Source organism: Aphelocoma coerulescens, chromosome 14 (genome assembly GCF_041296385.1).
Source record: "Aphelocoma coerulescens isolate FSJ_1873_10779 chromosome 14, UR_Acoe_1.0, whole genome shotgun sequence".
Lineage (NCBI taxonomy): Eukaryota > Metazoa > Chordata > Aves > Passeriformes > Corvidae > Aphelocoma > Aphelocoma coerulescens.
Genome location: NC_091028.1, coordinates 9,580,639 through 9,593,111, shown reverse-complemented (window position 1 = coordinate 9,593,111; position 12,473 = coordinate 9,580,639). Strand labels below are relative to the sequence as shown.

At 49.1% G+C, this 12,473-nt stretch overlaps 1 protein-coding gene across 1 annotated transcript in view; it reads left to right on the top strand.

Moving 5' to 3' along the window:
- LOC138118807 (lipase maturation factor 1-like) overlaps positions 1-12,473 on the top strand; it is a 98,090-nt gene that overhangs the window by 68,511 nt on the left and 17,106 nt on the right. The window contains exons 4-5 of the mRNA XM_069030027.1: positions 8,562-8,730; positions 11,562-11,715. Of these exons, the coding sequence (XP_068886128.1) occupies positions 8,562-8,730; positions 11,562-11,715 (323 nt within the window). The remainder of the gene's footprint in view (positions 1-8,561; positions 8,731-11,561; positions 11,716-12,473) is intronic.

The window sequence follows — 12,473 nt, the reverse complement described above, 5'->3', positions numbered from 1 at the left end:
AAGGACAGGAGCTGCAGAAAGATCCAAATCAGGGAAGCCATCAGTGTTTTCCAGCCTGGTGTCAGGCTGATCAGATGTGACATCCTTGACTTTTTCCTTGCGTTTTCCCTGTGCCTGCGGATGTGGTCGTGTCCTTTCCTTTTAGCTTGAAAAGGCAGAGATGGGTTTGAATCCGTGTTGGGCTTGAATTTGGGGAGCAGAGTCCCAATGTAGCTGTTGCAGAAGTCTCCACAACTGGTGAAACCAAAACCTTGGATCTGAATTGTTTTGGAAGGGGGTTGTGACACAGATCCCGTTTCTCTGTGCCAGGGCTGTCTGAGATTGGCCATACTCAGCATTCCCATCAATATTTATTCCCAAGAATATTGTTTTCCCCATATTCTGTCTTTAATACCAATTTCATCCAAATTTTACCAAGACCTGGACTAGTGAAAATGTTTGCTATCAGAATAGATTTTTGTTCTGATGTGTTCTCCTTCTCTCCTTCCCCAAAAAAATTTGGTTTGCTCTGATTTTGGCAATTGTTAAATACATCTAAATATTGCAGAAAAAGTGATTTTCAAAGGAGCCTGCAGTGCCTGGATGGGGAAAGGGAATGGAAGCATTTTTGCCAGAAGTGTTTTAGCATTCTTTCAATCAAGGAATATAAACAGTTCCATGTGACTTTGGGCTGATCCAGGATTTGAGAGCAGGGTTTAATTCACATCATTTCTCGCAGAGGGAATTTTGAACCCACACATCTCCTGGTGAAGAATGTTCTAATTAGTAGGGAGAAGGATATTCTGGATGAATATTCACTTTCTAGTCTTGATGGTGTTCCACTTCATTATTGATCACTCAGTTATCATGCAGCGTTAATTACAGGGGAGTTCTGTGTAACTGAGTTATTGATTGGTGCCTATTGACAGCCCATTCCAGGCTGTAATTAAACCTCAAACCAGGATTATTTCTACACGGCTGAAAAGTGCTTTTCCTGAATCCTTCTTTTCCTGTGTGTTGGTAATAGGGGATAATCCCGGCTCTGCAGCACAAATGGCAAATGAAAATGGTGTTTGTGGTTTGACCAAGTCCAGAGTTGGTCCTTGCGGTGTCTGGGTCCTGCTGAAGCCGGTGGGAAAGGCCCCATGGAGTTGAGGGCTGGTTCCAGCCTCCAAAATCTGCGTGCCTGGAACCTTTTGGGAAGGAACAAGGTGCTGGGAATGCCTGGGGTGGAATTCCTCATCCTGGCCACCGTGTAGAGCTAAAGGGCCCTCATTTTACCACTTGAGTAAGTGACCGTCTGCTTTTTGCTTTGGTTTGCACGTGGTTGGAAATTAGGGAGGAATTTCTCTATGGAAAAGGCTGTCCAGGGTGGAATACCCATTCCTGGAGGGATTTCAAAGCCATGTGGATGTGGCACTTGGGGACATGGGTTAGTGGTGGCCTTGGCTGTGGTGGGGGAACGGTTAGACTCGATCTCAAAGGGCTTTTCCAACCTAAACAATTCCATGATTCCGAATAACACCCACCCCAGGGTAGGTCACAGGGACAAGCCCCCAACCCCTCTTGGCAGCCACATGTTTTCCCACAGGGATGGTCTCTGCCATGGATGTGCCCTGGCTGTTCCCAAGGCGCTGCATCCCAGCTCCACTGGGATTTGTCTTCATCCCCTTCCAGAGGCACATCCAGCCGACAGCACAACCTCCCCCATGTAACTGTTTGGGGGTTTGACAGTTTTATAACCTTAAATTTGCACCTTCTGGAAAACGGTGACAGTTAATGATTCATTGCCATGGTGGAATTTTTCTTATGATGTCTTAATATCCGAGCATGGAGCAGAGCTCAGCAGAGAGGGAAAATAAAAACCTGGACCAAAACGCTCCCAGAACAACTTGAATAGGCAGGAATTGCCCAGTCCTGCCAGTGCCATCCAAGCTGTTTCCTGGGTGTCCAGCTCCAATTGGAAACTGGTTTGAAAGGAAGCTGTGAAAAAAATGTCTGTGGGTGCATTCCTCACTTTTCAAGAAGGAAGTTGATTTTGGTATCACAAACCATCTGCTGGTTTTAACCAAAACTGGCAAAAATTAATCAAAACTTCATACTTTGGAAAGACCTAAAGCTGTGCTGACAAAAAAACCACCCATAATTCAATCACTTTTTAGAGTCAGATCAGTGCTTTCAGTTTCTTTGCCATCATTTTTCCCTATCCCTGGAAGTGCTGGATGGAGCTTGGAGTAACCTGGTCTAATGGAAGGTGTCCCATGAAGCAGAATGGTCTCCAGGCATCCTGGGCAAAGTGCTCAGAGCTGAGCCTGGCCCATTGTATATTTTGATGAATCCACAACTTCTGATTGGAAAGAACCCTTCCCAAGCTGCTCTCCCTGTGGAGGAGGCAGATGGAGGGCAGAGCATGAGGTCCCTCTGGAGCTCGTGGGGCTCTTTCCAACACCCCCACGTGGAGACACCACCGGAGCAGAGCCCTTCTGCTGGACTTCAGCTCTGCACGTGCCATAAAAGTGCTTTTAATGGGCAGCATGGAGCTGGTTAGTGGAACACTTGGAGCATTAATGGATGCAGGGACTTTTTAAGGAGCTGTTGGACTTCACGGCTGGAATGAGCTCATCGGAACAAGCGCTGCCCTCGTGCTGACTGAAGGAACCCAGGCCTGCTCCGAGGGAACAACGCACAGCAGCTTTTCCAGTGCTCCCATCCTGGGGATGGATCCTGAGGTGTTTTTCCAACAGCTCTTGTGGAGCTCTGTGCTGGTTGTAGGGCATCAGCATTCCTTGCTGTGTGCCAGAGGGAGCAGGGTCCTGCTGGGATGCCGGGAAGGGCTGCAGTGCCCTGGTTGTAACAACCTGACTTGCACTTGGAAAAAATTCCTCTCTGGGAGGGTGGGGAGGCCCTGGCACAGGGTGCCCAGAGAAGCTGTGGCTGCCCCTGGATCCCTGGGAGTGTCCAGGGCCAGGCTGAACAGGGCTTGAAGCAGCCTGGGATAATGGAAGGTGTCCCTGGCAGAGGGGTGAAACTGGGTGAGCTTTAAAGTCCCTCCAACCCAAACCATTCCATGATTCTGTAATTTTGGGTTGAGGTTGTCTCCATCCTGCTTTTCCCATGTTTGTACAAAATTCTATGGTGCCTTTTATCAGGTTTACCTCTTCCTCCTGATGGCCATGAAAGGTGTGGTGGTGACCTGCCAAGACTTCTTCCAAAGGTCAAGGTTTGGGTTGGCACCTTGTGGGTGGGACCTGCGTGCAGGGCCGGGCTGGGTTTGCAGCTGGAATTCGTTCTGGGTTATCCCTGCACGAGCTCAAAAGCTGAGGGTCTGTAGGGAGGGTCTCCCTGTCTCATTTGTCACCTTCTTTCCATGTGGTGATGTGTTCTCCATGGAGAAACTATCCAAAACTTGGAGGACTCTCAGGCTTGCCTTCCTGCCCTTTGTCAGCATCCTTATGGAATGGTTTAGGTTGGGAAAGGCCTCTCAAACCATCAATTCCAACTATTCCCGGCACAGCCAAGGCCAGCACTGACCCATGTGCCCAGGTGCCACATCCACACAGCTTTGAAATCCCTCCAGGACTGGGGCTCCATTCCTGCCCAGGGCTGGACAGCCCTTTCCAGGAAGGAATTCTTCCCTAATATCCAATCTAAACCAACTAAGAGGCCTGCCACTAAAATTTTTGGAGGAAACTGGAATAAAATCAGGAAGAAATGATCTGAAATTGCTCCTCTGATGATGAAAAGCTCGTTGGGATTCGCTGCCTTGTGGAAATGCTTTTTGGCCTTCAGTAAAAAATGTTTAAGATGCTGGAAGATTTTTGCCATGGATTGTCTTCATGGCAACTTCCCCCTTTAAGGAAGGAAGGGTTGGAAAGATGTTAATAATTCAGAGCAGAGTAGCAGGGAATTCTTGCCTTCTGTAAAATGATTCTTTCATTTCCGAGTGGTCCAACACTTCCCTAACCAGTCCTGGGGCAGTTCTTAGCCTGTCCTGTGTTAATGTGGAATTGTTGCCTCCAGCAAGGAGTCAGCGGATCAACCAGCACCAAGAGGGATTTTCCATAACAAAGATGCAGTGCAGGATAAAAGTGTCAAAGTCAGGAATTCCGAGCCACATCCAGGCTCGGCAGGAGCAGGACAGGAGGAGCCTGGTTATGTTTCAGACCCAAAGCGAGCGACTGATCCTCAGTTCACACACAGGCCATGGGTAATCGAGTTAAAGGGATAAAATTTCCCAAAACAGGAATATTTGCTGCAATGTCTTGGGATCAGTGATGAAATAAGTTGAACTTCTCTGGCACTGGATTTGTCTCTCATCCCAACCCCAATCCTGGGGGTTTTAGAAGGGGAGTGTGCACTGAGCCTGTCTGTCCATTCTTCTCCTGACTTCCTGTCCTTGGAATCAGAGAAGCTCTGAGGTTGGAAAAGCCCTCCAGGATCATCAAATCCAAGCTGTGCCCAATCCCCACCTTGTCCCCAGCCCAGAGCGCCGAGTGCCACGTCCAGATGTTCCTTGGACACCTCCAGCAATGGGATTCCAGCACCTCCCTGGGCATTCCAAATGCCTGTCAGCCCTTTCCATGAAGGAATTCTCCCTGAGAAGAAAGGAGGAGGCTAGGAGGTCCTGCCCTGGAGGGCAGGGGGAGTGCTGAAGTGTGAGATTTGGGGATAGATGTGTGTATAAATACATACATACATATATAAAACCATAATCACTCCGCTTTCACTCCGTTGCTTCTCTTTAACATTTTTTCCATTGAAAATCTGGAAGCGGTGCTTATCCCTAGAAATGCTCGGCAGTCAAATCCCATAATCTGTGGGAACTCTGGTAGGTGGCTCATATAGCAACAAATTAAAAACCAGTTGGGAAGGAGACACGTTTGGATCAAACCCAAATGTGGGGTGTGGGACAGCAATGGAGAGGATTTGGGTCCCTCTTGCTTTTAGACCCAGGATTTAGGCCTGGAATTGCAAAAACCTGACAGTGCAATTTGTAATGGGTCAAAGCCTGACCTAGACCAAGGGCAGGTTTTAGTGAAGATTGTGCATTTCTGTGTTGGTTGATTCCTCAGTAGGAACTGACCTGCTCCCTTTTCTCCTGGTGCTTCCAATAGCTCTCTGAATTTCTCTGGGATTCACAAAACCATCTCCTGTCTAAATCAGAGCAAGTGCACAGAGGTGATTATTTTCCTGTGTATTTCTCTGCACTAAACAGCAGAGATTAAGTCCTCATGCAAGTATCCAATTAAGGAGTTAACAAGAAATTAAATCCATAATGGGGGAAAATGAAATATTCTTGTTGCTGCTATTTAATGGGAATTTTTTTATCTGTGCCTATGATAAATTTTTGGGGAAAACTGCACAAATGAGTATTTTCCTAGGAATAGCTTAACAAATAGACTCTACTTTGACTTTTAGACTGTACTTTGACTTTTAGACTCTACTTTGGGGCAGCAGGAAGGACTGGATGGTTCTTGAGGTCTCCTTTTTCCTTTAAATGATTTATAGTCCTTCCACACATCCCAATTTTGGCTTTTCTGTGCCAATGGCTCGGTATCAGGAAGCCCCAGCGAGGTGATCCTGTCCTGGTGCTGAAGACAAGCTCCAGGTAGCCCTCGCCTGTGTTTAAGAGTTTCCAGCTTGTTTTTGTCCCTCCTGGACAAATATCCAGCCTGTGCCACGGAATATGAGCTTCCTCTGCCTACTGGATGTTTGTAACAATCTGGGATTTCAAAAAAAAACACCAAACCCCAGCCAAACAAAGAAGCCCAACCTGTAAAAGAGTTACGGCTGGAGGTGCCCATTTTCTGACAGAGGGGTTTGGTAACGGGGCAGGGGACAGAAATGTGAGGAATAATTGGTTTTGGGCCTAGAACCAGGAAAACTACTTTTCCAAATTAATCCAGCGAGAGCCATGAATCCACTGTATTTCATATCACACTTCATAAAACTCCAGTCATAATCCATAAAAGTGACATTATTAGATTAAAACCCTCAGTTCCTCCTAGAAGGAGCTCGCTCATTAGACATGCTGTAGTTTTATAACCTCAAAGTTCCTCCCCAATTACCATGATTAATACTGGGCTTTAATAAAAAATTTCTCCCCATCACCACAGGGGTTGATCCCATCTGGTTGGTGTAATTGGGAATTCCAATATTGTCCAGCAAGGGAAAGACACTTGGGGAACACAAATCAAGGCTGAGGATGGGAGCAGCAGAGGATGGATGAGGATGGAGGTCAGGAGATCCAGCTGGGTTTTGATGGTGGTTGGAGCATGGAAGAGCCAAGGTGATGTGGGCCAAAGGCTGGAATTGCTGTGGGAAGCGTGGATGAATTCTCCTCGTGCAGCCGATGGGAAGGAACAGGGAAGCTCCCCGTGCTCTGCCAATGGGGATCTGCCCTGGGAAATCCATCCAAAATTAAACATCCCACCCAGAACTAGCACAGCTCCACCCTGCCAGGGGGAGCAGCACATGGAAGCTCCAGCGGTTTCCCATGGGAAAGGCAGGATTTGGGGAAATACGTGCTGCCTGCTGAGGTTTGGATGGCAGTGGATCCCCAAATCCTGGGAGAGGCTGCGCTCACGGGATCAGCGCTGTGGGAGACACAGGGGGTCAGCTTCACCCTGGGTGCCATGGACACATCAGTCCCTCTGCTCTGCTCTGCTCTGGTGACTCTCACCCGGAGCACTGCCACCAGCATGAGGACGTGGAGCTGCTGGAGTGAATCCAGAGGAGGCCATGGAGATGCTCCCAGGGCTGGAGCCCCTCTGCTCTGGAGCCAGGCTGGGAGAGCTGGGGGTGTTCACCTGGAGAAGAGAAGGCTCCAGGGACACCTCAGAGCCCCTTCCAGGGCCTAAAGGGAGCTCTGTGAGAGCTGGAGAGGGACTGGGAACAAAAGCCTGGAGTGACAGGACACAGGGAATGGCTTCCCACTGCCAGAGGGCAGGGAGAGATGGGATATTGGGAAGGAATTGCTCCCTGTGAGGGTGGAGAGGCCCTGGCACAGGGTGCCCAGAGAAGCTGTGGCTGCCCCTGGATCGCTGGAAGTGTCCAAGGCCATGTTGGATGGGGCTTGGAGCAGCCTGGGACAGTGGAAAGTATTGGGGTTGAACTGGCTGAGTTTAAGGTCCCTTCTCACCCAAACCATTCCATGAGGATGATGATGAAATAACAAAACTCACTCTAAAAGCCACTTGCTGGGACACCACCCCTCGGCATGTTTGAAAAATCCCGTTTTTTGGCTTTGAAGCAGGAATTCCTTTGAGGTTTGTCCTTGCAGATCCGAGGGGTGCATGGTCTCATCAACCCTCTGTGAGCAGGAGCTGGCGCGAGCTCCGAGCCTCAGCCAGAAGCGCTGAAATTAAAAACGTGTCGGCGCCGTGATTCCTCCACAGCCCAGAAAATGCCAAACTCATGTTATTTTTGAATCCCCTGATTTTTCAGGGCTGCTGGAAATAAGATCTCCTGTTCCTGACTTCCAAGCACTAAAAAGAGGTGAATCACTCCTGAAAAACCCTCCCGTGGACCACCCAGGGGCTCCTGCAGAGCTGGGAACCAGAAGTGGCAAAGAGCAGAAGGATTTTCTTAACACAACTGCAACTGCACGAGGCAAAATCACCTCAGAACAGGAGCAGAGTTCCCCAAGTGAGAGGTGTGATAATGAATCCAGGCTGATTAATATGCATTGAGCTGAATCACATTCAGGTCAAAGGGTGAGCCCCAAACCTTGAGTGTAACACGTTCCCTTCCAGGACCCAACATCTGTCTGGAATTCAGATAGAAATAGCTTTTTTTTTCCCCCTCATAATTATCCAACTCAGCATAAATTATTATTTTTTTAACTAAATAATAGTTAGGATTTTTGTTCCTTGCTGTGATTGGTCAGAGCTCTCCTTTTTTTAACGATCTGTGACTTTCTGGAGAGTCCTGCTGGGGTTTTAAAACTTGTAACTTGCAAATCAGCATGTCAAGAACCATGGTGCCAGTCATATAAAATATGAAATCACACGTTCTTAACATTTATTTGTTGTCATTTTTAATGAGAAAACATGGGGTTTTTTAACAGAACACTGGCTGAAAGTCCTCAGACTGAAATTGTCCCTGTGCTGTTGATGTTCATACCATGGAGTGGTATTTTGGGAGACCACATGCAAGATACTCTCCTAAACGGCCAACAAAAGCTAAAATTGAACCAAAATAACGCCTCTTAAAATGCACACTTCTATATTTAATGCTGCTCTTTCATTAGAAGTTCCAAGATTTCCTCCTGAAGGGTTTCAGGAGCGTTGCTGTCACGGTTCCCTCGGAATAAGCAGGAAGTGGGTGATTCCTGTGGGAGCACTGTGGAAATCAGGTCGCTGTGGAAATCGAGTCTCTCTATCCCCTGGCTGGTCCCTCGTGGGCAGAGCTCACCTTGTGAACCAGGGGGACACATTTGGGCTGGAGCCTGGGCTCCAGGAAGGCTTTGCCATCCTGGAAATCCAGCGAGGTCCGCGTTGGGATGCTAAAATCCATCACCGCGCGTTTTTGTTGGCATTTAGGGAGATCCAACGCTCTCTGCTTCCTTGTTTCCTGTTTAGGTGCTCCTGATCATAAGTGGGAACCTGAGTTTCCTGAACTGGCTGACCATGGTGCCCAGCATCGCCTGCTTTGACGATGCCAGCCTGGCGCTGCTCTTCGGCTCCCGGCTGAGGGAGCGGGTGGCGCGGATGCAGCTCCCGGGGCCGGAGGGAGAGAGGCTTTCCCTGGGTGAGTTATTCCCAGAGAGGGAAAAGTTGGGATTTTGGTGTGCTTGGCTCCAAAGCTTTCATCCTCAAAACAAAGCTCTGCTCCTCTGTGGGCGGAGGGTGCCTGGACCTCGCAATGTGAAGCTGGGGGTTGTCCATGAGGGTCTGTGGGACATTGCTGGAGGGGGGGATGTTGCCATGGGGACGTGGCTTCTGGGACATGTCCTCTGCAGGACCAATGTCACAGCAAATCCAGGCAGTTGCAGCTCTGGAAAGTCAGTGCTTGCTTTGCCCCCGGTGACTCGAACTCACAATAAGAATGTGGAGTTGTACAGTTCACCTTAGGGTTTTGTTTTGAACTTGTTTGTTAATTTTGGCTGTTTAAAGACAAGGATGAAACACCCAGTGCGGCTTGAGGTGGGCTTGGAAGCTGCGTTCTCACATTGGCTCTCTTTCATGGCGTGATGAAGAGAAGGCTCCAGGGAGACCTCAGAGCCCTTTTCAGTTCCTAAAGGGGCACCAGAAGAGCTGGAGAGGGACTTGGGACAAGGCATGGAGGGACAGGACACAGGGAATGGCTTCACATTAACAGAGATCAGCAATAGATGGGATATTGGGAAGGAACTGTTCCCTGTGAGGGGGGGAGGGCCTGGCACAGGGTGCCCAGAGAAGCTGGGGCTGCCTCTGGATCCCTGGGAGTGTCCAAGGCCAGGTTGGACGGGGCTTGGAGCAGCCTGGGATAGTGGGAGGAGCAGCTGCTGGTGGTCACCACTGCTGGCGTGGTCACCATCGAGGTGGGGAGGGAATTGCCGAGGACAGGGAGGAGGAGAACTCCTGTTCATACCATGAATATGAAAAAGCAAATACAAGGGGGGTTAAGACTGGAAAAAAGGGCTCGAGGTAGCTGATTTCCCCTTCCAGAGGCAGTTTCCAAGCAGCCCTGATCCAGGAGAAGCAGCACTGGGATGTTTCTCATGAGGCTGTGTAGCAGATGGAGAGTGGTGTTTGCAGCATTTTTATAAACCGCATATAAGCAACAAATTGCCTGTAATATCAACAACAATCACAGCTGCTGGGGTTAAATATCCCAAACATCTGTCAGAGGAAGGAAAAATGTCAACAAGAGGCAGCATCTGTCTCTAGTCTTTTCTACCAAGAAGCAGCTTATTAACCAAAAATGGGAGTTCCAGCCATGCAGCTTCAGTAAGTAAATTTTGTGTCTTTTATTTCACATATTTTGCTGGAATAAATCTTTATCGGCTTTTCCCCTCCTGGAGCTTTGCTTTAGAGCCTGTGAAAGTCTCAAACTTTTCCTACCAGCTCCATTTATGCCTCCAATCCCAAACAACACTGAGGCTGCACCTTTTTTTTTGGGAGAAGCCAAAGGGAGTCCCTGTGAGGGGGAGGCAGGTCCTGTTTTGAGGAGCTCACACCTTTTCTGTGATGCTGTCCAGAGACTCTGAGCCAGGGTGTCCAAGCAAGGACATCATCCATCCAATCCATCCATCCATCCATCCATCCATCCATCCATCCATCCATCCATCCATCCATCCCACTCTGGGTGTAACCATGCCCCACCCTCAGAAGGGGTGGGGTATCTCTAATATCCCGGGAATTTGAATTCCTGCGTATTTTCTCTGCTAAGGAAGCAGGGGCTATTGAGCTGGGGCTGATGGGTGCCAGGAGGCTCAGAAGAGCCCTCAGCCCTGGGCCACCAGAGCAGAAGACAGGAGGGTCCCCAGCCATGTCCTGCTCATGACCTGATTTTGTGAGGCCACATCCTTGAGTGTGTGTTTGATTCCTCCTGAGGCTTCCACTTCCCATCCACATCCCACTGGCTCCTGTCCCCAAGTTTTGCTCCATCTTTGCCATCTAGGTTATTTTTTTCCCTGAGTTAACTCCTTTTTCTCTCAGATTGAGCGGCTGTGACCCCAAGGGCCTGGAGACAGGATGAGAATCACCCCTGCTGAAGGATGAGCAGTCCCTGCATGGCCATGGACTGCTGAGGAGCCAAGTGGGGGCTCTGCCTGTGCCTGCCCTTGAATTACAGGGGAAGAAGTTCAGCCCATCTAAAAAACCCCCCAAAAATGCCCCAAAACCTCATACACAGCAGCACAGGGGGTGAGGGAAGGCCCGATTCAAATGATTCTCCAGAAATGTTCTCAGACTAAACAATTATTAATAGCTTCTGAGAGAGGTTCAAATAAACATCCCTCTCCTGCAGAGATAAGGGGAAAGCTCCACGCAATTGCTTTGAATCTGATCCTTTGGCTGTTAATGTTAAATAAATTGAAAAGGGCCATGAGGGAAGCAGCCCCTCGGGGGTCACCTCTGCTTATTTGTCTGATCGTGGCGGTGTTTGCCCGGCCTGGGATCCAGCCCAGCCCCGTGCTGCTCCTGCAAACCCCATCCCAGAGCACTGGCAGAGCAACACACATCTCCTCCAGGAATGGTGGGGAACAGGCATTTTGCAGAAGGAAAAGCCCTCAGGATGGGGAGAGCAGGAGGAAGCAGGAGCGGCCCCAGGACTCCAGGCCTGGCTCCCAGAGCAGGAGGCTGATCCTGAGCAAGGTGCAAGTGCCAGCTGTGGTTTTTCCCCTGTATTAAAGCCATGATTAATGTCACATTTTAGACATTTTTCCTTTTAGCCCTTGCTCAGACTATTTAGAGAAAGGCAGATCCCAGCAGCGATAGCGGCCCGTGGCAAGGTCGGGGTGATTACAGCGGGGTTTTGTCAGTGGCGGGGCCGGCACGGGGGGCCCTGGGAATGGGAATGGGAATGGGAATGGGAATGGGAATGGGAGCAGAGCAGTGAAATCACCTCCCTCTGATCTGGTTTTGTGTCCCCCACAGGCTCCTGTGTCCGCAGAGTGCTGAACATCTCCTTGGGCCTCCTGATCATCTACCTCAGCATCCCGGTGGTGCTGAACCTGCTCAACTCCAGACAGGTCATGAACACCTCGTTCAACCCCCTCAGAATCGTCAACACCTACGGAGCCTTTGGGAGGTACAGGGGCTTTAATGGCACATCCCAGACCTCTGCCCAGGGTATTCCAGAGCCAGACATTCTGTGTGCCTTAAACCTAAACAGAAATCCTTCCAGTAGACCTGGAATATGGAGGAGATGGAGAAAAAGAGCAGGTTTCTTTCCCACTGAATTTATTTTCTTTGACATTTTTCTTTGACCTCCTTTCTTAGTTAGCTCATTCTGTCATTCTGTCTGTTCTAGGCTTGGAGTATCTGTTCATGAGAGAGATGGAGAAAAGGAGCAGGTTTCTTTCCCACTGAATTACAATTTATGGATTATGTGTTTATGAGGCAGAAGGAGACAAGGAGCAGGTTTCTTTCCCACTGAATTTATTTTCTCTGAGCTGTTTATGAGTCAGCTCATTCCATCAACATAGCAAATGTAAGAGCAGGATGAAAATATCCATAGGAGAGTTCATCCAGTGGATAGACTTCACCCTCCCCAGCCCTCTTTATTTCTGCTGAGCTTCTCTTCCCCTGCACTCCTTTGCTCTCCCTCCTGGAAATATCCACAGCAGCTCTTGGTAGCAGATTTTAGGCCAACAAAAGGAAGTGCTTTTTCCATCTTGGGGAATTCATCGCTTCAGGAATGGAGACCAAAGTAGGAATGGCCTCAAAAGAGAAGATTTGAGAGGACAGGGCCACCAGCAGCTCAGGGCTGCAAGGTGGGATGGACAAGGGAAGCATCTCCAGCTGTGTTTGGAAACACACTGGTTTGGGCTGGGTTTTAAGGATCCA